Source organism: Apteryx mantelli, chromosome 15 (assembly GCF_036417845.1).
Source record: "Apteryx mantelli isolate bAptMan1 chromosome 15, bAptMan1.hap1, whole genome shotgun sequence".
NCBI classification, from domain to species: Eukaryota; Metazoa; Chordata; class Aves; order Apterygiformes; family Apterygidae; genus Apteryx; species Apteryx mantelli.
The window spans coordinates 7,645,233-7,672,362 of record NC_089992.1 but is presented as its reverse complement, the minus strand read 5'-3'; the positions used below and the strand labels follow the sequence as shown (position 1 = coordinate 7,672,362).

The 27,130-nt window shown below is 47.5% G+C and overlaps 1 protein-coding gene and 1 pseudogene across 2 annotated transcripts in view; one reads left to right on the top strand and one right to left on the bottom strand.

Moving 5' to 3' along the window:
• ST8SIA2 (ST8 alpha-N-acetyl-neuraminide alpha-2,8-sialyltransferase 2) overlaps window positions 1-1,118 on the top strand; it is a 33,554-nt gene extending 32,436 nt beyond the window's left edge. For both annotated transcript variants that reach the window (XM_067305345.1, XM_067305344.1), the window contains exon 6: window positions 688-1,118. In XM_067305345.1, coding sequence (XP_067161446.1) covers window positions 688-973 — 286 coding nt within the window. In that variant the 3' untranslated portion in view covers window positions 974-1,118. The remainder of the gene's footprint in view (window positions 1-687) is intronic.
• A 5,830-nt stretch (window positions 1,119-6,948) lies between these two features.
• On the bottom strand, window positions 6,949-7,809 carry LOC106482519 (F-actin-capping protein subunit alpha-1 pseudogene; annotated as a pseudogene).
• Between the last annotated feature and the right edge of the window lie 19,321 nt (window positions 7,810-27,130).

Here is a 27,130-nt window from a genome sequence, read left to right as displayed (position 1 = left end):
TCTCATAAAAGCTAACACACTTTTCAACAGTGAAGGCACCTGGCCTCCATATCACATTTTTTATTGAATATTCCATATTATATATTGCACGGTGAAATATTTTGGTACAGGATCACGGTGGCAGTTGCTGGGTGTAATGGAAACAGAGCAGTGTTTATTAGCTCTTTTAGCCTGGTGACCCTTTATTCAAAGGCAAACATTTTTACAGCTCTGTTATGTTTACTGTCAGAGTAAAGTCTTCATGCATCAGTGAAAATCGTCAGCTCTCTGTGTGCGAGGGTGTACACTTCAAGGGCTTGCTAGAGTCTGCTTGACATGTGTATGGTTTGGTCTATAGTATTGATCTCCTAGGTTGATTGGAAGATAATTGTAGGCTGAAGTACTGAATGCCACCATTGCAAGCAATTTGTTTTTCATAAAGAATTGCAAAGCCATGAGATGCTTCAGTGCCATAGCAACAAGTGTGGTGTAACTGCTAGTCAGAGAACAGGAGATGCTTATTCATGAAGCAATCCCAAGAGAGGCTTTCTTGGCATGGAGAACTCTTCTGTTAGTCAGAAACCTCTCACTTGAATCACCAGTATATCTCAGTCAGGGAATGGGAAAAAGAAAGTGTAAGACATGAGCTTCATGTGCGAGTCTGGCTGCGGAGGGAATAACGCAGTTTTCTTTACACTCCCTTTTCAGGTACTGGCTCACAAACAAAGTGCATATAAAGCGACCGACCACCGGCCTCCTCATGTATACCTTAGCCACTCGCTTCTGCAACAGGATCTATCTCTACGGCTTCTGGCCGTTCCCCCTGGATCAGAACCAGAACCCAGTCAAGTACCACTACTACGACAGCCTGAAGTACGGCTACACTTCGCAGGCCAGCCCTCACACCATGCCCTTGGAGTTCAAAGCCTTAAAGACTCTGCACCAGCAGGGAGCCTTGAAGCTGACTGTGGGGGAATGCGACGGGGCCACGTAAGGTGGCCTCCATGGCTCACGTTCCTGCAGGCTACACAACCACGGGAGGAAGGGGAGGGGGAGGAGAGGACGAGTGGTGCCTAGTGGGGTTGGTTTTCTTTGTTCATGCGCAGAACAGTGACAAAAATATATATACGTGGTACCTATATATATTGACCTGAGTATTATAACTGTTTGGTGTTCACCAAGGAAGGGACAGAAGAGATGCAGGAGCATCTGAAGTGACTGGCCTGGGCAAGAGGCCTTGCCTTGGGCTTGCTAGGCTTGGAAGGATGTTAGATCTACATCCAAAATGTGTGAAGGTGACCTTGGGTTTTTGAGGGTATGTTAGGTGATGGGTAATCGTTAAGCCTTTTGTCGTGACTGGTCCAAGGTTGGTAGTTAGTTTGTCTGGCCGAGAACGCCGGTGCTGGCGCTCCAGTAGGTCACGTTCTTGGCTCCGTGCCAATGGTGGGGATGGGGAAGGGGGCTGGGGAGCGGGGTGGGCAGGGAAGGTTTGTTGGGGGCTCTCATGGCCAAGGGTTTGCCTGTGTGTCTGGATGGGACTGGAGCAGGACCCTTCTCCTGCCCGGGAGGGACTGTCTCCCAGCGAGTGGTGCCCAGCACCCATCAGAGTTGCACGCAGATCCATCCATCTGAAAAGGCTTGGACACGCATGTGTGCCAGGCAGGGCAGCCTGTCGGCCGCTGGACTGTGAATGCTGTCTTCGGAGGGGCGGAGGAGGTGGCAGGGAGCTGTGCGGAGGTGAACCGATTCCAGTGATAGCGCTCTGAAAAAGGAGATGGAAGGGTCTTCTGGTGCGGATGGTGCAGGGCTGGGCAGATGGGGAGGAAGATGCTGAGCAAAGATGCTGGAATGTAGCAGGAAGGAGGTTTGCTGCCGCAAATGGGCACCATCAATTTTAAGTGTCTTACTGTGCCGGAGTGTGAGACGCTCAGCATCTGTCAGGGTTCATGAAAACCATGAGTACATTTAGCTCTTAATTCCCAAATGCTACCTGCTAAGCAGCCTGCATTTTCTCCCCCTCCAAAAATAACTGCTGAAATATTGGTGATAGGCCTGAGACCCAGCCAAGCAGAAAGACCGCAGGACTTAAGGGACTTTGTCAAGTCTAAATAATTTATTTTCACTTCTCCCCAAAGAAGTAGCGTACGGCGCTGTAGTCCCATTCTGTCCTTTTTTCAATCTCGGATTGGTTCTTATTCTGAAGACTTGAACAGGAATTCAAATGTACCTAGATGGGATGCTTGCATAGTGATGAATGTCACAGAAATAATTAATCTTTCTTCCTATTTTTTAGGAGTGCCCAAAATATGAAAAAAAATTCTTATAACCAAATTTGCTTTTCTCTAGATTTCTGGGTTTATTTTGAGGGGAGAAGCTAGATTGGTCTGGTTAGCTCGTTTAGTTTTCTGCTTCTGTAGTCTATTCTGCTTATTTCCTTATTAGCACTTAGTGCCAGCGTGCAGGTGAGTCTGGGGTTCAGTGAGTGCAGTTTGGGTTTAATTTCTGTGAGAAGAAATAACAGGACACAGCTGAGCCTCGGACCTGCATTGCAATGCTTTCGTGGCTAGGCTTCGTGATTTTTGTGCCTCTTTCTGTTGCTATGTTTTTAAAGTAAAAAAAAAGTGTACATTTTGTGGTTGAAATACTTGACATTGTCTCTTTAAAAACTAAGAGTTTTAAGTGCTAAAAGGAAGAACTCTCTTTCATGTTTTGGGACCTAGAAACTACTGTACCCATAGGAACCTCTAGCTTGCTAATTAGTGTCAGACTAAGATGCCTAAGATTAAGGTGTAAGCAACATTACAGTGGATAAATGCGGGCTAATCTGCCACAGGGGGAAGTTTCTTTCCAACTCCGGGAAATGATTTCTTTTTTGCATTTTTAAACTTTTTTTTTTTTTAACTTAAGCTTAGTCGCACAATAAAGCTAAATCTGGCTGTGAACATCAGTCTAAGTTGTTGGTGTTTCCTGAGATAGAAGGAGACAGAGAGTAAAGCTGCAAAATGAAATTAGTTTGGCAATCACGGGGAGCTTCACCTGATTCAGGAGCATTAAGCCAGATGATTCCCTGGTTGGTCCCCTGCGGGGAGGAGGGAGAGGCTAGGGATGAAGCCACGGGACTGTTCAAGTCTGCTGTTGTATTGAGGGGCCTGGGCCAAGGTACTGATTGCTGTTAGCAAACCTTCTTTTTAAATAAAAATACAAGAAATGAAATAAATGTGCATTTTTTTTTAATTTTGATTTTTTATAATTGACAAGGGAGGTGGGAAGTAGGGCACGACGACTAAAATGCCACGCCAGCAAATGCACATGGGGAGATCAGGTAACCTGCTTTCCTTGCAAAGGAGGGAGGAAGGCTTGGAAGGGACCAGCTTGTTCGCCCACCTGGCAGCGCGGGGTGGGTGTCCGTGCTCTGCCGGAGGGACGTCCTAAATCCCCAAGATATTTCTCATTTTGGCTACAAAGAGTACCGAGCAGTATCTAACAGCAGCACACGCGGGGTGTGATGGGGCTGTTAAAAGGGGAAGGGAGAAGGGATTCCTGGCTCCCCTGAAGCAGCTTCTGGGTCAAAGCACAGGCAAGTTAAGTGCAGATTATTCAGCAGGATGAAATTGCTCGTGATGTGTCTGTTCCCAGGATGGGTCCTGCACACCCCCGTTTTAAAGATACATTAAACCACGAGTGAGACCCTTGCAGCAATTGAAATCAGTGACTAAGTTCCCGTTTCACCTTGCTGCCATCAGGGTTGGCCCTGCTGAGTTTATATGCACAAAAAAATGCCTAGAAGCCTCCCCTTGCTTTAACGGGCGCTGTGTCAGGTCCTGTGGCCTGGCTGTTTGCCTGACTCTCAGTGCGGTGCTGCTTCGAGGAGGTTCCTGCGGTGGGTTCGAGGCCACCCTCTGTGCACTGTGCTTGTCAGCAAGCCGAAGATCCCATTGGAAATCCACTTTATCGCCTCCGTTTGGAGCAAATAGCTGAGTTCGGCCCCACCTAGCCCCAGCCCCTGCAGCCAGGCACGTTTCGCATTTGCCTCCCGCGCTGCACAAGGTGCAGCAGCACCACAGTAGGTGGGTGCTGTTCGGGTTTCCCTGCTGACGGTGATGGGAGGCTGCCAGCCCGGGGGCTGCTGCATGGGTCTGCGTGCCAGATGTCACCGGCACTAGCCTGCTCCGCGAGGCTGCTGCTTGATAAATGTCTTCATGCCTAATTAAGGCTCTTCTACCATCATGAACGCAGAAAAGAGCGTATTGATGCTGTTTGGATGGGAATGCAGATGCCCAGGTTGCACCGTGAAGGTACGTACTTAACACCCCAAGTGACAGCAGCCGCTTCCCTTGCAGCCTGGTGTACTCATCGGCTCTGCTCCTGGCCTCCTTTTGCCTTTCTGTTTGCTTTTGTGCACCCTTCCTCCCTCCCATCGCTTCTGTCCTTTGGTCTGTCCCTTCTCCCTCTCTTTTCCCCTCAATGTGGCAGGCCACATTGTTCATCCATCCCTGCCAGCAGGAAGGCCAGCCCCAAGCAGCAGCGCTAGGAGCTTTGGGATGCAGGAGCTTGCTCCCACGGGTTAGGTGCAGTTGGGTTCCAAGAGGCCTTCGGATGGTGACAACGGAGAAGTGACCAAGGTTAGATCTGAACTTGTAAAATAGAGGTTAAAGCTCCGTATCATTAAGTTAATCAGTAATTTGGCTGGTTGCTTTTAAAGGAAACCCTTCCAAAAGCTGGCATTCTGGTTTTGGAGGTGTCAGAGAGAGGTCTTTACAAGGATTAGCTGCTGGAAGAAGACATAGTGTGACATATGGAATATGTACTCAGCCCATTTTCAGCATCTCAGGCTGTGGTTTCTTTTCCGAACTGGAAAAAGCACCTGTGAATGTGTATATTGCAACACACACCTTGTCTGGGTTGTGTATTGTCTGTACCTATCATTTCTTCTCTAGATCCATGTTTCCTGATTGCCCTGCACAAGTATCCCCTGAAGAACTGGCAGCAGCAGGGCTGTGGCACGACCAGCCGGGGATGCTGCTGCAACCTCCAAGGCTAGTCTCTACCTGGCTAAGCCCAGAGTTCAGGGCAGCATTTGCCAGCATCTCTGGGGCAATAGTTCAGGTCAGGTTCTTCTATCCAAACCCAGTGCCCTTTTCCTCTCCATATGCTGGTGTGCCTCTAGTGCGTTTTTTCCTTGCACCAGCTTGAGGCTAAGGGTCTCATCTTGCCTGCTCAGCTGAGCTACAGCCAAAAGCGCAGCTGCCTGAATTGCTTTTCTTTTTAATCTTGGTTTGCTTTGTTACATCCCAGCCTTCTGATCTGCCACATGCTTCTTTGTGTCTCTGGGCTAACAGCCAGCCAAGAGATGAAAAGTCACCTCATGCTCCAATGCTGCCGAGCAGCACAGCAAACACACATGCACTCATGTTTTCCTCTCCCCTTGATTACTCCAATGATTTTCTTCCCTGATGAATGAAGCTCTAGGAATGAGCCTGTCATTATAGATCCAAAGTGGGGCCTGTCCAGACTGAATAAGGATCCTTCAGATGTCAAGTTTAATTCTCCTCTCGCTGTGCACATTGCTCTGTGCGTGTGCTGCAGAGCTGTGCAGCAGGAGAACGCAACAGCACAGGACTTCAACTGCTTTCTTCTTCCTACAGAAGTTTATTGACTTGTATATCGACTTGGCACTTGCTCTCTTGGGGAATATATTGCTGATATCTTGCACTGGGCCAGAATGTGGCTCCTCTGGTCAAGCTGCAAAGTCTGCCGACTGTGTGCGGCGCCATGCTGCCACGGATACTCTATAATCAGTGTCTGCATGGGCTTATTTAATGCTGACTTGGGTACGTCTGGGTGACTGGCAGCGGATTTTTTTGAACTGCAGCGCAGAAATCAGGCAGCCTTCCCTACTCCTCCAGCGCCTCTCCAGCAGCCTCTCCCGGAGAGGCAATCCCATCTGCAAAGCAGAGGAGAACTGGAGGGAGAGAAATTTCCCTCCTATTTGCTTAACAAGAAGGATGGAGGAAAGAGGATCACCTTCTCCTGAGTGCCTTATCTGTCAGGGCCTGGTGTGGAGTCAATAAGCAATATTGTGATTCAATTACAGAATAACAGAATCACAATCGAGATAGTAACACATTGCAAATATTCATTGTGAATCAAATCAAAATTTTGTGTTTATTTTTTCAAGCTGCCCGAGTTTTTTTAGTATCTAGAAGCAACTGCATCTTCTTCTGAGACACTACTCTTGCAAACCAGAAAGACACCATATTTTGTTTGGAAGGTGTTATGAAAATTGTTTTAATTTTTAGACTGCATTTTTGATGCAGCTGGGGAATGACATTGAGCATGATGGACATGAGTCAGTCTGACATAATTGCCATAAATGGTTTTAGTTGATCCACATAGGATTTTATTTTTTGATTTTTTGCAAAATAGTCTTGGAAATGTTGTGCCATCTACAGATCTTGATATATAGAGGCTATTTTTGGCCATCACTCCTTCTAAAAAGTTAAGCCATCCAGTTTCATGCTAGTGAGGCTTGAAACTATGGAAATTAAAGCTTAAAGAGGCCTACTGGGAAAGGGAAGGGAAGCAGTTTGCTCCAGAGTGCCCCTCAACATGAGGAGGCAAAACCAGATATATAGTCAAGGTCTCCAGTGTGATGCTTTCTTAAATCAAACATTTTCCATCCCATTCAGTATTTTGGTTGCTTTCCTTGTCGAATTTCTCATGTTTATGAAGGATTTATTAATACCTATTTTCATCTCTAACTGTTATTCTACTGCTCTTGGCAGAGGACAGCAGAAGAATTTCATTTTGGGCTGCCCCTTTGGCCACATAAAACTCTTTCTAGCTTTCATTTTCTCCGCCTCTACTGAATCTTATTTTTCTCTATTATTTTTAACCATATTTAATGTTTTCTCCCTCTCTTGGAGATCATATCAATTTATTCAGCGACTGCGAGTACACGCTGCTTTTTCAGCGCAGGGCAGGAACCTTCACAATCCTCGCTGTCATTATCTTCTCCCAGTCGATCACGCTGCGGGTGATAGGCAGCTGCCTCCGGAAAGCCTTGAGGTAGGTGCCGTTCATCCTCTGGTATTCCTCCATCAGCCCTGCTTGGAGCTGGCCCTCCGAATCCTCCACCAGCTTCACGAAGGCCCTGACGGCCTGCGTTCTGCTGGAAACCGGCAGGGACTCGGTCACCTCCTTGCACGCTGTGAGATGGATATTGCCGCCCTCAAAGTAGTGAGCTTGGACATCGATGGTTCCCGTCACCTGGGTAGACGCGGAAGGGGTGAGGGTGAAAGTCCATTCGGACTTCCACAGGCTGCTCCAGAACGGAGAGGGTTTGGGCACAGAGGCCTGGATACAGGCCACCAGGATTTTCCTCACGGCGGTGTCTTTAACGAAGACACTGCAAAGGCCTTTCGGGTAGTGGTGGCTGACGTAGGCCCCCAGGGCCTCCTCAAGAGCCCTTCTCCACATCTCCGCTCTTCCATCTTCCTGGGCGTGTGCCTGGAAATCGCTCGCCTCTCCTCGCACGTGGTCGTATTTGAAGGAGAGCTGGGCCTGCGGGTCGAAGAAGCGGTTTTCCTCCAGCGCGTTGTGGCAAGTCAGCAGCACCTGGCACTCCGGCGTCCTCACCGGCATGAAGTGGACCTTGTTGTGCCAGGCGCAGAGGCCAGGAGCTTCCTGCAGCAACAGGCCGTCATCTGCCAGCAGCGCGCGCAGGTCGCTGAAGGCCGCGGCGAACTCCTCGGCCGGGCACTGCCGCAGCAGGTTGGCAACGGCCTGCGCCTGCTCCGTCCGCCTCAGCGCCCGGGCCCCGGGCGGCATCCCTGGAAGTCCCAGCTGCAGAAGAAGGCATAGGAAAGGACACCGCTAGCTCCTGCCTCGCAAGGCACCGCTTCCCCAGGGCTTTCTCTGCCCGAGAACTGCCAAGGACACTTCCAGCATCAGTGTGGAGCAGCAGCAGCTGCTCTTAGGGTAGCCCCCGCGATGCTGCAGACCTACAGGTCTCCGCCTCACCTGTGTGTCAGCTCTCCCGGCCAGCACAGGCTCCCCTGAGGGACTCACAGGTCTTGTCTGTGGCCCCAGCATGGTTGTGGGATGGCTCGATGGCTGGGCTCTGCTTTTCGTCCCTCCTTGCTGGAGATACTATGGTGCTCCAGGCCTAACCTGCGAATTGCAGAGGCCGCCACCACCAGCAAGGAAAGAACGTCACCGCTTTTCTCCTCCCTCGGACATAGCACGTTAGAGCATTACACATGTATGCCAAGAAATGACTGAGAAAGACCCCAGAGAGAGGCCTGAGTGATAACCAAAAAATCTTCATCCTCTCAAGAGGACGTATTTCTCTCCCAGCATTAGCGACATCAAGGCATTCTGAAATAAGCTCCTTTTCCAGCTGGGAATATCTCCTCTTCAGCCCCGTCAAACCTAGCCCAGTGCCCAGGGAAAGCTGTCACATGCCAATTACATTCCTAATCCAGCTGAAGGCAGCCTACATTTAGCTGCTTAACATCATCTATAAGTAAATCTACAAGTACTTTTACAAGTTTCGCAGTCAGCTCCTGGGGAACCCTTCCCACAGCCATGCTCTCACAACCCTGAGCATGAGCCGAGAATACACATGAAGTAACACCACGGACAGAAATATTTCCCACTTTGTCAGCAGAGGAATGAGCATGGAGAAAGCCTAGAGAGAGCACAGCACTGTATGGTGTTTAACCTGCCAAAATTATTCTAATTTAACATCTTAGGCCAACGACAAAGTGAGGCACAGGCCAGCAGTGACCTCCTCTAGCTGTTAATAGGTATGTGCCAGGGAAAGGTGGGTTTCTCTTCATGGCTGATGCTTCGCACTTCGTTTTACATCTTTGGTTCTGCTCAGAGCACCCCAGCGTTCCCGATAAGTGGCATTTAACGTGCCCTGCTACCACCGCTGTTATCGTCTTTGCTAGGGCACGCTTTCCAGCAGGGAGTCTTGAAGTTCCCCTGCATCTTTGGTAACAGTGAGGCCCTAAAACAGCCCAACCAAATAACTACATACATTCCCAAAAGCTGGCAACGTGTGAGGTCAGGAAGAGGAGCAAACATGCACAACCTGGCTGGGTTTCCCCGTAGCCTCCTCCCCTTTCCGATGAAACAGAGCTTGAGACGCCAGGCTTCCCTGTGGGCTGCATCGTTGTTCAGCCACTTTCCTCACCCCATTTCTGCAACCTCTCCACTAAGCCTCAGAAAAACTTCACTAAGTGCCACCTCCTCTCCCTTTCAGAGGCGAAGGGTGCCCAAAAGCAGCTCACAGCCCTGCTGAAAATGGTAGAAGCACTCGGTGACCCCCCATCCCCAGCACCCAGCCCTACCTGCAGGCTCCCTGGGCAGCACCAGCTGCAGATGTGGTTCCAAACGCCCGTGGCAACGGGTCGCCCAACACGCCGGGATGGGAACACCAGCAGCAGCCAGGACGCTCATCCGGCCCAGCACCCACAGGAGCTCCCAAGAGTGGGGCCACCCCGCATTGCCACGGGAAAGGAGCGGGGACACTGCTATGCACCACACGGGCAGCCCCTCGCGGCTGGGCTGCAGGGCAGCCGGAGGGGTCCGCTCTCCTCCTGGCCTCTGCCTGGTGGGTGCAGGAAGGCAGTCAGGAGGATTTGGGGATTATAGACAAATACAATACAATGCAATACAATAATAAAAAAAAAAATGTTCTCGTTCATTAAATATTTTGTGACAGGCACCTATAGGCCACCAAGCCACTCACGCACGCAAAGCAGGATCTGCTTGTATCACTCACTACACTATATTGACAAGAAAAACACAGAGTTTGAGCAAGGATTAGGCACCAGGACAAACAGTGTCCTTGAACTGCTAAAACCAAATGGGGGGAAGTTTTCTCACCCAAAGTGCCTAGCCAGAGCAAACTGCTGGCTTCGCTGGAGGAGTACAGCCAGGGATAACAGTTAAGTCCCTCTATGTTGAATGGTGGCTGGCTTTCCGATAGTAATCCTGTGCCTCCAGCAAATAAAACCTTCTGCTTATTGTGAAATTTGTCCCCAGCTAATTTCTGGTTCGGTTGTGTGGGTAAATTCCTCCAGCAAGGGCCGATGAAGTACTCTGTGTTCTTGCATGACCCAGGCAGAAAAGGTCAAAGCACATTATAGGAATGTAATGGGTTTTTTAACTAGCACTCTGGAAAGCCTGACATGCTGCTTTCTAGAAAATGTTGCAATTTAGGCTTCAGTAGGAGCCTCAGAGCAAGGAAAATATTATGCTTGGACCATCAGTCCTGTAGTTTCTTGCTGTACAGGTTCCAGATGAACATGCTTAACTCGGCTTATGTCTGAAAAAGTCTTTGGATTTGAGATTACTTAGGAAAGAGGAGAAATGGCATGGTCTATTCCTGGATTGCATATTAGCGTTCCATATGGGTGCAGAGCCAAAGCATATGGACCACCATCTGTTAGGCAGGCCTGGCCTGGCCCCACGGATGGTTTATAATGCAAGTAGATTCATCCAGATTTGGGATTCCTCCAAAGCAAGAGGCGAGCCAATGACTCAAATATTGTGTAAAGCCATTGAAACTAATGGCACTAAACAACAGTCATTTGTCTCTTGTTTGATTTTACTTGCTACAAAATAATAATTAGTTATGGGGGTGGCTGAATGTTCTGTTGTGGATGGAATCTTTGAAGGAAACATGTCTAAAAAAAAGCAAAACAAAAATCATCTTAGTTATTCTGTATCAAATTATCTCAATGTTTTATTCCCCAGAAAGTAAACTATGATGTCCTTCATCTTCAATAACATTGCATTTATGCTCCATCTGTGATCAGATTTAAAGAGATTTGCAAGTATAATTTGGGAAACCTTCAATGACAAATTCAAGGAAGCTGGAGAAAGGACTCTTGCAGTTCTTCCATAAAGAAGACAGCTCTAGGACAAATGAACTTCATTCCAGCAAGGGCTGTATTATCCACAAGCCCTGGACTCCACGGTGTTTTTTCAAAGACCCTGGTCTTTAAAACAGATGATAGCCCCAAAAGACTCCAGGTCCTAGCATGCAATACCAGTCCTTGCACTGAGAAGTCAGTGCATGGTGGGGCATGTCTTGACCCCACTGAAGTCAAGAGGCAACTTCTGTTGAGTCAGCGGCATCACAATTTCGTCCACTGCCTCAGCAGGCCACATCTGCATTTTGAAGTGTGGACCTTAGCAGCTTAATTTCAGGCACCATGCTGGAAAATTTCGGTTGAATTTTTCTGTAGACTCGTGTGGGACACATGATTAAAGTCATGGGATGGCAGCCTGACGGCCAAGATGTGCTATTGTGTCAGCCCCTGGGAGACTTCATAGCAGCTAGAAAACCTCTCTCCACTAAAAGAATTAATTACCATGCATGTTAGCTCTGTGGTTTGTGGAAATTACTGTGGCCTGATTTCCTTCAGCGCTTTTATTCCTGGCTGGAGACCAGGGGAGTTGTTGAGGTTGCTGACTTAAGACACCGTAACAAATGCCTAGAAATGAGTGAGCAGACATTATGATTTGTAACCTCTGTGTCTCGCCTGCCTTGGGTATGGGTTTCACTGCATCCTTTTTTGCGTTTTTATGGGAGGGGCAGAATTACAAGGATGCCAGCCTGCTCCTGGGCTTTCCAGGAGAGAGCAGGAGGGCACACATTTCTTGGCTGAAAACCAGCTGAGAAGCCAGGCGGCTCTGAACATCCTGTGGTTTATTTTTGGAAGAAGTCGTTTTGGTAATTGCATGTGTTAAATGAAATGCAATTAGGGATGGAGAGAAGGTGTTACATGTGTGTTGGAATAGAAGCCATTTCCTAGCCAAAAGGTCTATTAAAAATGTGGATTCCTTAATGTACTGCAGGGTAAAGGGTGCAGAAAGGATGTGCTGTAGGGGGTGCTCTGTTATTTATGATTTTTTAATGTGAAACAGGGCATGGAAACACTTGCATCTGTGATGTGTCTTTTATGGTCCTCACAAGGTTTTGATTAAAAAAGCAATAAAAGCGTGGCTATAGAAAACCAGAATGTTTTAAAAATCATCTGCTATAATTTTGGTTGGTGGGGGGGAGAAAATCAAAGGATTGTTTATAAAAAAGTGTTCAGGACATTGAATTCATATGGGGAAATAAATGCTTTTGGAGAGGTTTTTCCCTGAGGAAGCATGCGTTGCACGGCACAGTGAAGGGCAGGGGGACCTCTGCACAGCCAAGGAGAGCAGCACGGTGGCTGCTTCCTCCCTGGGCACATCTGGCTGCCAGCAATGTCATCCAAGCCAGGAGGTGGTGAGCAAAACCACACGCCAGGAGGCGGGAGGCAGGGGACATTGGGACTTGGACTGGGATGATCTGGGGATGGCTCGGAGAGGGTTCAGCTTTAATTTCCAAGATGATACAGCACGGTGCATGGTATGCTCAGTGACAGATGCCTTCAAACCGTTTTCTGCTGCACCTGTTGCCTCCGAGAGAGACAGCGTGCCCACGGGAGGGAAACGCTGGTGCGTGATGGAAGGGAGTTAATGAGGCCCAGAGAGGCTGCTGCAGGGTGTGTAGGAATTATCACTGTCTATTTTAAAGGGGTTATATAAGCTTGGGGTAGTTCATGTCTTTGGAAGGGACTGGGGCTTTGCTGCTTACTGCTGCAGATGCCCAATCCTTCTAAAGATAAGTGTAATAGATATCCTTGGGAGCTGGACCCCTTGCTCATGCCCCTGTGTCTTCCCACTTCTCAGAGGTGCAGGGAGCCCTGGCACATGACCCACACGCTGAGCCCATCCAGCCCCTCATGACTCGTCCTTCTCTATCTCCATCACTCCCACGACCTTGTTGCCCTTAGACCTTAGTTTTTACTGTGAGAACTACTTGGTCATCCTTTTGCAGAAAAAGAACTGACTAGTCCCCAAAATGGTCCTCGTTGCTCCTGTGGATGCATCCCACATGGGGGTTCTCTCCACCTTCCAGGTGAATTCAATGAAAGCTGACAACAGTCATGGTCCAAGCAGCCCCCGAGGACCAAGGTTCACTGAGCTTGTAGTTTAAAAGGAGATTAGCTTCTAAAATTTAATGAGAATCTCTGTGAAAACAGAGTCCCAAGGATAAAACAACAACTGAAAAAAAAAAAGAAAAGCCCATTGAATACCCATCCAATTAGGGCTTCCAACTGATCCTCATTAAACATCCACTCCTGACATTTGACAGCGCAGTTTAGATTAGAGCTGAGAAAAGTCCCCTTGAAAAGGCAGATTGACATTTTGAGGAGAAGTGTTTTCACAGTAATATTAATAGGTTAAAACCCTGAGCTTTTACCCTAACGTGGAAAAAAATCTTGGGCACTGCAAAGGGGTAACAGCTACACTGGCCAGCAGGGATACTCCCGGTGATCAAGCTCCTCGGCTCAACGAATGCAGGCAACCCCTAGCCTTGGCTCTTCACGCGTAGGGTCCTCTAAAGGGAGCATTTAATAAGATACAGAAGCTAGATTTTTTGGTTGAGCTGAATATGAAATCACCATGGCAACCTTTCTTCTGGGGTGATCCAAGTCAGGTAGCAACAGCAGAGATGAGTTAAAGGTCATCCCTGCAGAGGAAGATGGGCACTGATGAAGCACTTTAACAAGTCCCAGAGGAGCTGGCATTTAAAAGCGACCTGAAGGGCTCAGCCAAATCCTTGAAGGGAGAGAAAATAAAGCGCAGCCAGCATTTGGGATGCTCCAGCCGAGAAGCCACCAGCATCTACACCTCGCCCCAGAAACAAGAACCTGGGAGGCTCGTTCTGGAGAGGCACATGAGGAGCCCAGTGCGCAGAGAGACACGGGTCCGGCCCTGGGTTTGTGGACCTTGGGAAAGGCTTACTTGGCAACCAGGCAGCAGCTGGGGAAAATATTTGCAAGCAAAGGCTGCTGTTCCTGAGCGAAGGGAGTAGTTATGTGCAGGAAATGAGACCACCTGCTCCAGAAGGAAGATAAGGAGAGAAAATCATTTGTAAAATCATCTAAGACTAATTGCAAACTGATTTTCACTGGGACTTGTACTTCCAGTGCCTGAGGCTCTCTGAGAAACACGCACTCCCTTCTCAGATGGAGGACTCGGTGTGATTTGTACTTGTGAGCAAATATGATTATCCCCACTTCACAGATAAGGAAAACAGAGGCATGGAGAGTTTTAATCATCATTTCCATAGCTAAAGCCAGGCACTTAAAAATATAGCTTGGTGTTCAATGAAGGGAGGTGCCCTGTATTTCTGTAAATCATTTAGCCAAGTGCTCAAACACAGCTGGGGCAAATTTACTGTGAGAAGGGCAATGGTTGCACCTCTGCTATTGCAATCAAACGCAGTATGTGTCTGTGTCCCTAAGCTGAGGTCTAGGGATAAACCTGGGATCCCTTTCCTTGCTTCCAGGGTGGGCAGTCTTACACTGGATGTAGCCTGGAGGTTAGAGGAAAGGGCAAATATCCACGAAAGGCTCCAGTTGTTTCAGGATGCGCCTGTCTCTTGGGGAAGGGAGAACAAGCTTTGTTTTCACTGCAGCTCTGGGACCGGTAACCTGTGAGTTCAACCTTCCTCCCAAATTACAGAATTATTTTGGAATAATACCTGTGGGAATCCTTCTGTATGCTATCTATTTTTAATTTTGTTATTTTTCTCTGGTTCTCAGGGTCATTTTTTTCCAGGCTTTTTTCCCCTGTAACCATAAGGCCTAGAAACTCTTAGCTTTTGTTGTATTAATGAAAGCTGAGCATATCAATCTCAAGTTCAAAAGCTGTGACTTCAAAAACCCCACATACATATGGCTGGTGAAAAAAGTTGTGCAAGTTCACGGCACTGCTCCTCCCCATCCCTGCAGAGCTCAGCTTTTACATTTTCCTGAGCCCATATCACAGCTTCAGGTACAACTTGCATGAAAATCCCACACACGTTTTTATCAGCCCCGTGGCTGCAGCTCCCAGGTCAGGACCTTAACTGTCAAAAATCAGTGTGGGAAAGTCTCCTTGGGGTAAGCCCGATGGCTGGGAGAGAAACCAAGGTCTTGGATGAGTTGCAGCTTGCCTGGCTGCTGTTTCCGTTGCTCTGTTGTTCTCATCAGTTTGGCCTCTACCAGTGCCTGCAGGAACATGAACAGCATGGGCCACCTTCTGCAGCCAGGAGGGACTCGCAGCTGGGAGAGCGTGTTTCCCTCCTATTGCCATTTGGAGTATTCAGGTTTCCACTGAGACATGTAGACCTGTGAAATGGCTCTTCATTGCGGGCTACTAAGAGACTCAGGAGACCTCGGGAGCTCTGCTGGGACCTCAGCACCTCACCTCTAGCCAGTTCGCATGGACGGTCTTCCCCAGTGCTCCGATGGCCGTGGGTGAGATGGAGAGCAGAGGACACGTTAGCTGAACCCCACCAGGAAGTTTTCAGCAGGGCATCGATGGAAACTGCTGCCACCTCGGGCCTGGTGGGCTCTAAGGAAATTTGCTTGTTGTGCACATTTTGAAGCCTCCCTGCCCAAGTTATGTCAATAGGTTCATCCAAACAGACGTGTATTTATTTCCAAAAAATATGGCACTTCAAGTAAGGAAAAAAAAGGTTTCCCTAGCTCTAATTTGGTGGGAGAACAGAAAAGGTAAGTCTGAAGTGAAGACCAAAGGTGGTGAAGTGGCACTGGGGAGGCAGTAGTGTGAGCAGCATGTGGAGATTGCCCCCTCTTCACACCCCAAGAGTTTGCCGCTTCTCTCTGTGATTTCTGATTTTCCCACCGAAGCCACGTGCTCGCCCGCAGGCTCCAGACCTTCCTCCCACGAGGACAGCAAGGCTTTGCCCATGCCGCTCAACACACGCTGTTTGCTGCGGGCGACTCTGCCCTTGCCTCGCAGGTTTTGGGGGGAAGCCCTGTCACCCACAGCAGCAGCGAGCCCCACCGGCCGGAGCAGGACGCGCAGGTCCCAAGCGGATGGGGCACGGCACTCAGCGAGGTCCAGATTTTCCTGCTTTTCATACGTGGGGAGCCACGGGTCAGGATGAAATGACCTGTGAGACACTCCAGCAGCGCCGAGGGCTCCCGCTGAATGCAGCCTTATATAACTATTTTGTCCCTGTTCCTCTTCAGAAATTGGGGCAAAATAAACCATTCTGCTCCACCAGTGCAAAGAGTCATGCTGAAACTTCCTCGGCCATTAGGCGCTGGAGGTGTTGCCATTCACTTGTCATCAGAGCCTCTCTAATTTGAACTAATGACGGGGAAACTCGTTGCTGATTACGAGACGCTGCGAGTCTCCAAGCTGTACACATGCAACAGCAACAGAAAAACCACTCTCCCCCCCATCCCCCCAGGATGGTAGGATAATATTTCGTAGCATTGCCAAAATGGACTTCGTCCATTTATTTTGGCAGCTGTAGTTTTAATTATTTATGATAAGATTTTGCAATGTGCTGGTAAATGGACTGCAATGCATTTCATAAAAAAAGAATGAAGTCTTGCGGCAGCGCCGTAATAAACCAGGAGGAAGAAATGGGGAAAGCCTGTACCAAAGGACCTGGACTAGCAATCTCCTAGTGTGCACAGACTGCAAGGAAAAGCTGTTTCCTTTCGGAGACCTCTGTAGTTATCACAAAGCTGCACATTTGGACAGCTCAAAACTTTGAGGCAAGACGCAGAAATCAGATTTTACTTTTCAAAGAGCAGGGACTTGTTGCAGGAGTGATAGGACCTGGGAGCAGGAAAATTGGTGTGGTATGTGCCTCTGCGGTCTTAATCCCATCCTACCACCAGACAGAAGAGCATTTCCAGCTGCAGAGAACTGCAATATCTCAGCATTTGCTTTCTTTGCGAATGAAGACGAAAGCCACAATTTTCACAGAGCAGAAAGCTGCCCAAACGCACACGCACACAGGGATTTAGAAAGACTGAAAAGCTTTCAGCCTGTCTGACACTCACCTGTGTTGTTGAAATGTCTCGCCAGAATTACAGTTTGGCTGTAATTTGCCCTTCTGCTCCTCTACAAACCAGGCCACTTTACTAGGGGGCTGATGGGTCCACGAGATGTCTTGCCTGTTAGATAAACACGCCTGAAATTTGCAACCTGGATCACCTTGATATGGTTTGGTTTTTGTTTTTGTTGTTGTTTTTTTCCCTCAGTAAAGAATGTCTGCAAAAATCAAGCTTCTCCCATGAAAAATTTCAAGCATGAAAAATTGAAATTCTCATCAAAAATACATTTAATGGGAAATTTTTTACTGGTTCTACCAGGCAGGCCTTAAAATGCGTGTGAACATGAGATAATTTAGCATCTCTGCTGCAGTTCTTCATTTGCTAAAGGAGGAGACCAGCAATAGCCTGTCTTGTTAAAGCTCTTGGAGACAGACTGCTGGAGAACCTTAAAAAAAAGCTCCCTGTTACTGTTATACGAGGGAGCATACAAGGTTTTGCCATTCTCTTGCGAGGTTGAATTTGCACTGTTGATACCTGATTAATCTGGGCCCATCATGAAGGCTGTCCCAGAGCTACTGCAATGATTACTTTAGTATTAGTCTGAGGGGACCCATCACTTCTGAGCTGATTTTAAAGAAGAACATGAAATGAACTGAGACTTAGCACCTGCACATCAAGAAAGGATAGATTTACAAAATAAATCAGTATTTCACGCGGGGGGGGGGGGGGGGGTCAGGCTAATCACCTGCAGGTTCTGCTTGCTTTGGTGTGTCTATAACACAGTAACTGGATGAGTTTTTGCACATGTTAAATAAAAGCAAATTAGTATATATGAACGGTTAAGGCAGGCATTCAGGAGAGATTCTTGATCTAGAAATGGCACTCTGCCAGCCATGATTAAGTGTGTTTTCCTTCCCGTCTTTGCACCAGACGCTGCTGTATCACATCCACGCCGAAGAGCAGCAGCTACACCCAACTCAGAGCTGACCACGTTTCCCTAACTGGTTACGCCGTCTCTCGGCAGCGTGGGCTCATCTCTGCCAGCCTCCATCTTACGTGGTCGTTTATAGCAGTTCAAAGTCCCACCGGGTCATTTCCATGTCCGTGCTGAATTGATACAAATGACTGCTGAATATGCAGGGCCGAGGAGGCTCAGATCGGCACGCTGCGGAGCATTTTGCAAAGAGGATTATAAGCTGTGGGGGGGAATGATTATTATCATTAACAATGTCAGAAGGGAGGCAAGTAGAGAGGTCAGTATTTAGTATTTTGACAGAAGCCACAGGGTCCAGATTTGCACTCAAATTCTACAAAACATTCTGCACTGAGGTTTAAAAAAACAAGGTAAAATATTTATTATACTAATAACCCTTTCGTTTGTGTCAAAGACAGGTGAACAGGGTTTCTAACACTTGATCCCCCACTAAAGCTTTTGCCATCATAATTGCAAAAAAGACTGATAAGAACAAGCAGGTTACACAAAGGTAGCAGCATGCAGGCTGCTGGGGATTTAAAAAAGGAGGCTAGTTGCACAAACCTGCCTGTGCCCTGGCACTTAACCTCTGCAGAGCCTGAAGTCCAGCGGGTGAGAGCTCTCCAACACCAAATAGGCCCCCAGGAGGCTCTGCTCAGCCTGGGCGCTGGCAGATCTGCGGACACCTCCACAGATGACTGGGAATGAGAAATCCTGGCGAGGCGCAGGCAAGACGCGCTGCTAGCAGGATATAGTGGTAGGGAGGGTGCTCACGATCCTCCTGGGAATCTCACAGTGCTGTGAAGGGTGTTTTTGCTCCACCTCCAGCTCCTGAATTTGAGTCCATGCTCAGTCTTCATTTTCAAAAAAATAAATAGAAGACTTTGCAGGCAGCAGGGTGTGGGGAGAAGTTTGCAAACAGGTATCCACTGAAATGTTCGAATTAAAAGATAGGCAAATACAAAACCCAATGAAGTACCAACAAATCAACAGACCAAGCTGGATTTGTGATCTTTTAAAATCCTTTTAAGTCAGCCTTTTGGCTTTTGCATGCTTGAGAGTCTGAGGTGGGGCAGGGATGGCAACACTGCAGAATACAGGCTTGCAGGCAATAGGCGGAATGAAAATCTGAACCTGCAACTCGGAGAGGAAAGCAGAACTCATTGTTTTGTGCTCCCTTGCAAGAGATGATGGGTCACTTCTTTGCTCTGCTAAGAAATTTCCTGCTTGACCAAGGACAAGCCATTTAACTTCTGTGTGTTAGTGAGCCTTGGAGATCTGTTGCTGAAAGGATGACAGTATGGTAGGTCCACGATTGCATGCCTTCAGCTATATCTTCTTTAACCAACACACAGAAATCCTTGATTCCTTATCAGATATCCACTCAGAGGTGCTCACACCCCTTTCAGTACAACACTGGCTTACAAACTCCCTGTATTTCCACTGCCAGTCAAATGCATCTCAATTTTCTCAAAAATGGACCATCTCCCTCCCTAATCTTACCTTTGAGACTGATTTCCCCCATCTCAGGAGCACAACTGTTAATTTATGCTGCAGTTTCAAGCCTGGGAAATGTAGGTCACTGATCTTTGAAGTGGCCTGGATTCACAGCTCCAGATAAGCTCCTTTTGCCAGCGTTGACGTTTTCTAGCTCCAAACTGACTCTAGAATACGCACCTGAATGCTCTGTCTCACCTGGGTACTCAAGAAGGGAAGTGCATAAGCAGAAGCTATATAAATCAGCCATGTCTTGTACACGTGGGTGTACCGATGCACAGCCCAAGCAAACAGCACAGCTCAGCCTCTGCGTAAAGGTGTCATTCACCCAGGACCCTCTGTGAGCATGTGTGTTTTTGCTTTAGAGGAGAAGGATAGATGAAAAAAAAGAATGTTTTCACTGTTAATGTCTTTCTAATATGTGAATCTCAGAGCACGGGGCTGGCAAAATGAGTATGGAAAGGCTGCAATATCACCATAAAAATTCACTAATTCCCTGACCTTGGAAATCAGGCCTGAAAACTGAGAGCTGCCTGCACGTCAGAGCTAGAGCCATGTTTTGGATGAGTTGGCAGCAGTGGAACAAATGAAAGTCTGGCTGATGAGCAGCAGCTACCTAGCAGAGGTGTGAGCAGATTGCAGCTGTGAGAGGAGGGAGCCAAGCTCCAGCCAGGAAGTCCTGGCTCTGCTGAAATGGGCAGCAGTTTTGCCACTGGCTTCACTGGAGGCACATTTTCACTCCAGCTTTCTACTTGTTTCCCATGGGTGGGGGGAGGAATCTGGCAGGTGCTTTTTTGTGAATAAAGAAACACCCAGAGTGTTTCATGTGCTTTTTTCATTTTCCACAAGAGGTATCAATTTCACTGCTCCCTTCAGACCTTGTCTTCACGCCATCCATCATGTCACCTCAATACCTAGAGTATCTTTAGACTTGAGAAAATATGAATGATACCAACTGGATTTCAAGCACAGGGAAACAGGAAAAGCCCTCACACGCCTGTTCATTTCTCAGATTTGCGAGGATGTTTAGAACGGTGCTAGGCTATTGATTAACAGCCCCTTCCACAAGTGAAACAAGAAGCAGGAAAAGATGAAACGGTCTGAAGGAGAAGAAATGGGATGAGAAGAGGGGAAAAGAGGAAAGAGAGGCATCCTTGTGCACTCTGGGGACAAGGCATGGAAAAGCTGTCATTCCTGGTGCCTGCATACCATGGGGAAGGCATGTAACAGCTAACAGCAGCCATCTAGGTCATATAGCTGTGCTGGGTGACCTCTGAAAGCCACACTGACATATGAAAGGATAATGGTGTTCACCCAGAGCACGTCTTCAATACAAGACAGCATGGCATCAGGGACAGCCTGCTTCACCAAGCACCCTTAAAGAGCTGGGGAACTCAGACGGCCCCAATTCTCTCTTTAACAGTCATTTCACGAATTGGGTGCATTGGACAAAACATCCAGGAATGCTTCTCTAGCTGTGGTCGTCTTCCCTTCAAAATCTTTTGGGGGCTATTTGGAGAGCCATATTTGTCACTGATTCCATTTCTTTATCAGCTGAAGGGAAATAGGTCAAGTGCCTCTGTTTGATTTAAGAGTAGTACGCTTAGTGCAACACTGATCCCAGCACTTAGGGTCAAGTTCAGTCCAGCCCAGTGGTACTTTGATATAGAACCTTGCCTGGAAACTACACACCACTTCTGCTAGTACACAAGCTCATTCATCAAGTCTTGTTTATGTTTTGGTCCCATATATCATATACAGATGTAGGTCATTGCAAAGGCCATGTCTCAGCAAACTGTGAAATCTCAGCTTAGCCTCTTGTCTCGTGTGAAAGAGGATTTTCTCACCTGCTATTGCTCCAGGCTGCTGTTGTATTGAGTTTTATCTCCTCAGTGAGTCTGCTTTCCCCAGCAAGTGTCAGGAAAACTCATAGCAGCAGTGAGTGTAAACATGCACTGACAGTGTAAACTTTACAGGCTACAGACCTATTCCAGAAGAAAAGGAAGCTGAGTCATGCCAGTCCCCACATCTCATGTGAATAACTTTCATGCAACCCCTTATCCACCATCCTCAATGCCATTACAATATCTCAAGCGCGTCTCTCTTCTCTGCACCTGGATGAAAAGAAAATCAGCCTGCCTTGTATTCACGCAGCATTGATATTCTTGAAATCAGTGAAATAACTCCACATTTGTATTGGTGGAAATGAGAGCAGGATCCATCCCTCTGGCTTTTTATTGCTGTGGGGGTGAAGCAGAAAAAGCAAAACAGTGATCCACGTAACGAGAACAAAATAAGGGTTCCTTGGCCGGGAACTGACAGTACCTTAAATCCACCTCAACCTTCTCTGCTCTCTCAGCAGCACCTCACCTAACGCTGGCTGTATTTCTGGCAGTAACCGTTTCTCCTTCTTTCACTCATGGTCAGTACACACCTCACTGGAGCCTGATGCAAACTTCACTACACGAAAGTGTAAAACTCCTGGGCACTGAGAAGTGCCACGCCGCGTTTCAGCACGCTCCATTGACAGCTGGCCAGGAGAACGTAGTGAAGAGATAAATGGATCCACAGAGGTGAGATGATTTAATGTATTGACCATGTTAAATGTGTAGCAGCTAGGTCTGAGCTGACCTTCATGATAGACAAGGCTGTAGATTAAGATTAGTCCCATGCACTTTCTACCTCCATCACAACAAGGTGTCTAAACGAACAGGGCCTGGTTTGCTCTGTGCTAAATAAGAGTAGCTGCCTTCCATTAAAGGTAACAAGGGTTCTTGGTCTCTGACCAGAGTGGGACACACATTTTTGGGGGGGGGGGTCAAAAAAGTGGGGTGCAAAGTTCAGTGCTGCATTACTGCAACTGCTGACTAATGCCCCTGCTAAAGACACACTAGTTGTATGCTGCATGCAGGTTTCCTCTGTTTGCACACATTTATGTAGGCCTTAATAGGCTTCACTGAAATATTTTCAAGTTCTATAAAAAAACAAAATGCCGAAGGAAGCCCAAAATGCTGGATTTGTAATGTCCTTCCTCGGATTTCAGCTTTTTAGATAGCACATCAAAAAGGAACATAAAGAAGTTGGTATTATTATTAATGCCTTCCACATTATCTGAGTTGCAAGAAACAATTAAATGGCGTAAATGATGTGTTGCTACGCTTGGGTACACTGCTGAACTGCAACTCGCTTCACCTTCTCTCTTCTGCTTCTGTTCTTTCCCACCTGCTCCCTGTCAGCACGCATGGCACAGTTGGTTTGCTCAGCTTCCTGTGAAATTTAAATCAAAGAAAACCCCAAATGTTTTCAGTTCCTCTCAGAGAAATAAAACAAAATGAATGGCGGAAATGTCACCTTCCAGAGGCTTTTGCCCCACAAAGGCAGCAGCCTCTTGATGCCTCTGGCACAGAGTAAATTGCACAGCAGCTCTTCCTGATGGGAGGACACTCACCTTGCACCCATCTGCCTGTTCTGCTGTTGAAGAGCCCGGCAGGTCTCCTCAGTTCTGTGTCCAAGCTTTCACGAGCCAGGCTCATTAATCACCTCTTCCCTTACCGAGAGAGACCTCACTGCACACTCCCTGCTTGCCAGCTCGGTATCAAAGAGAGCTGGATGCAGTTCCTGGGCCTTTGACACGAGGTTTCTTGAAAGCCTGTGGCCCTCTGAACTACTGCAGGATGCCTATGTCCTGGCCAACCTGTGAAGCGTGGGTTATGAGACGGAGCTCTGGGAGGTCCTTTCCATAGCCCAGGCTGAGCGGGCTGGCAGGATCCAAAAGCTCAGCCTCACAGAAAGCTGCTGGCTGGGCAGCGGGTAGGGATGCCAAGTCCATCTGCAATGACTGAATAATGCTGCCCTGTCACTGGCGTAGGAAGTGTCATTCGCGTTATGGCTGGAAGTAACCAGGAGAAAGCATCTTCTAGGGCTAGGAAATGAATGCAACACCTCTCTGAAGTTGGTGGAGGGTTTTGCCTTATGTTGCAAAGTTCTGGACTGGACACATTGTTCTCCAAAACCACACGTTCCACCTGTGCCCCAGGTGGGAAGCACAGCCGCAGTGCGAGCACTGGGATAGCTATGACAGCTTTGCAGCTAACAAGCTGCGATTTGAGGAATTTGCACAACTCCAAAACCCTCAGCACCCCGGCTTCATCTTTATGCAAGCTGCCAACTCTGCTCCCGGTCTACATCCTCATGTCCTCCTGACTGAGCCTTCTCCTCCACCTCACAGTGAAACTCTAAAGCACAAGGGCGTATATTAGACACTGTGAAAAGCCTGAGTCAAATCTGTATCAATACAAAGTCAATTACTCTAACAATAAACTAAGTCTGGCACGTGAGAGCTGGGGTAGGAGGGGTCTCTTTAGCAAGGAAGTCACCTGGTAGCAATTTGGTGACCTGATGGGATGCTGGTCAAGACCAGAAAATTATAAAGGGCACAAGCAGCATGATCAGCATAAGTGGTGCAAGGGGTGTGGGAGTTGCTTCAACAGCAAAGAGCTTGAGGAAGACAGAGGAAACTCAGTGCCCTTAGCAGGGATGGATCTCCAGGGACTTCCTAGAGACAGGTGAGTTAGAGCTTTTTTTCTGAATACCTTGAAGGTGTTTTGTTTTTATCTTTAAATGAAATAATGATAGTATCAGAAACTATATCAGTGTGCGCACTTGTTTGCTGCTGGCTTGAGTCTCTGAGCAGTTTGGTACCACCCTGGGCAGTGTGGGGGTGTCTGCAAAATTCAGCTCTGATTCTGGCAACAGATGAGCGGTCTGTGATTTCCAGCATTGGCAGAATGGAACAGGGAGAGGTGATGGGAGATCTGATGCTAGTGTTCAGGCTTGAATCCACCAAGGAGGGTGTCAGGACTCTGTTCAAATTCTTGAAGCTTAAAATATCTGGAGATCAAGTGGCTGAGTGCAGTAATGGCAATCCAGAGAGTGCAGGGTGTGTTGGACCAGCGCTTTTCTGTTGGGCCACGCTATGCTGTTGTGTGTTTTCTAACAAGCAGAGCAGGGAATTGATATATCTTGAGTTTTGTGTTCTGTTTTTGACATTTAGTGGGTTTTTTGTTGTGTTTTTTTTTTTTAAATCTTGCGTGTGTGTATGTATTCATTCTTGCAAAAAGCTCTTCCCAGTTTGCTTTCCCACTAATGAGCTATTCTCACTTGTTTCTTTGTTATGCCAGCTCTTACTTCAAACTCTTTGACATAAGCAACCGTTTTTCTATGAAGGCTGGGATTGCAGGGCAGAATTATAAATTTACTCCTGAAATGTTCCATTAATAAATAATAAAGTGTTTATAAATATGCAAAATAGATTGTTAGTCAATTCTACAAAGCTTTGACTACAGGAGCATAAAAGTGTGCCCTCCAGCTTGTGTATCCATTATAAGAAAGAGGAAGAAACTAAAAGAAATTCCAATTCCCTTTATAACTTCCAAGTAATGAATGCTGAATAATTTACTTCTGATAGTGATTATGTTAAAAGCAAATCACTTCTTTCCTCAAACACTAGCAAACAATGTGCTGTAAATACATGATTTAAAAATGCTACTTACACACATAGGGACAAAGTAAGTTGTTCATCTGAACAGCTCAATGAATAGCAGCTCTTCAGTGACAACCTCACCCACTCCATAAGCAACCTGAGTAGTAATAATTATCATTTTATTTAAGCCTAGCAGGCTTCAGGAATGCTAATCCTACTCAAATAGATCTGACTTTTAACTACAGCCACTCAGACTGGAACCTCAAATTAAATCGTGTTTAAGTTTGCTTGCTACAAAGCTGTCTTGGTCAAAGGGTGATCCGTGAGCTGCGTGGCAGGGGAAGCAAGTATGTCACGGGTAACGAGGGGTAACGTGCATTGCTGTGCAGCACAGGCCACAGACGCAGCAGGCAGGCACCATGGAGAATGCCATTGCTGAGCGATTCGATTTACAGCTTCGACTTATTGAGTGGCACGGCCTCCTCATCCCACATCTGCAGGCTCCACGCCGAAGCCTGTGGTGGTTTCAGGGATGGGGTTAGAGCTTGAGTATTGGATAGCTGCCCTGCACTGGGGATGGTTACTCACCGGGTCCCGCAGGCGCAGGCTGGGCATGTGGCTGCTGTCAGCGTGGTGGGTTTGTGACAATGAGTCAGCCCTGGAGACTAGTGGCACCTGAGCATCCCAGCAGTGATGGCAGGCACCTGCTTTTCTGATAAGACCATCCTGCAGTTGTTGCAACAGTATTTTGACTGTTTAGCCCAAAAGAAATGGGCTTATTTCTCCTTTGCTTTGTCCTCCGAGGCATTGCTAATCCACAGCTACAGGTAACTCATAGCAATTGGGAACGGGAATAAAATAGCTGGAAAGTTTGTGGCAGAAATGTTAGAGCTAGTGGACTGCCTGCATTAATGTGGTGGGGAAGAAGGGCAGGGAACGCTCTGATCACTTCAGAGCTCTGATAGCATTTCTTCCCCATAAATGAGAAGAATTGGTACTACCTAACAAACTCTATCAAATCAAGGAAAGAAAATGGGAAATTACTTAAATAGACTATTTTTCCCTTTTACCTGAGAAAACATCTAGACAGCACCAGGAGCTGCACCTTAGGAGTCCTTAAGCTAGGAGAGGGGGAGAGAGCTGGATAATTTCAGACACTGACCAAAAGGCACTGCTGAGACATTTCTGCTGACTGCCAAGCAGAAATGAAGTGGAAAATGTCAAATGTTCTTGACCTGAGCTAAACCTTTATGAACTGAGGGCAGGAGAAGAGAAAAGTGTCTATAAAGAAGAGCTTTTCTTCAGCTAAATATATCTGTATGGAGGCAGAGGCAGTCTGGGAACTCATGGGGGGGTGAAAAACAGCTTGGGGGCAAAGGTTTTAGAAGTGATGCCTCAAGGAACTGATGATGATTGAAGCACTTTATTTTGCTCTTCAGAAGCACAGTGATTATTCTGGGCTGTCATCAGAGCTGATGAGGAACAGCTGAGTCAACCTAGGTCCCTTTGTATCTCCTCTAACAGACTCAGAGTGATCAAAGATGCTTGTTACCTGGCAAGGACCACACCCCTGACACTACCAGTTGAAGAGCAGAGCCAGCAAGTTTTGAGGAGAGAGGTCCACTTCTGCTTTCTCATTGCCTGGAGCAAGTTGCTTTTCCACCTGGATGTATAGTGGGAACACTGCCACAATTATTTAATTGAACGTTGTTAGAGTTGGCAGAGAGTCTCCAAAAATGTTCTGTGCTGCCTAATAGAGGTCAGATGACCAAACTGGCTCATTCAGCCCTTTGAATGTTATCAAGGACAAAATGGTCCTGTCACTAAACTGTTGCTAGGCCAGAATAACAACATGCACATTGAATTTCCTTATTTAGAAGGAGCCAATGCAAGAAACCCAGGGGAGTCAGGGAGAGCTTTGGGTATGGAGTATGCATTACCTTCCACACAAGCCTTGAAAGGTGAACCAACTCAACCAGGCTAAAATGGTGCAGCCGGTTAACTAATCTTTATCCCTTTTCATCTCTCAAATCTCCACTCTGCCTACTGCAGAGCATGCTAGTTGAAGCTTCGCAGGGGACGCTCTGAGTGCCTCTGCACGAAGAGTTGGCTTGATTTCATCTGTGAAAGCCCCTCAGGACCAGCCTTCCTCTGCCTCATCCTTTCTGCAGCCAGAGTGGTTTCTCTCCTCTGAGTTGGATGAAGGAAACTTTAACCAAAGCACACAGGCTCTCGTGTGCTGCCAGGGTCCCCCGGTGTGAAGGGAGGTGAGCG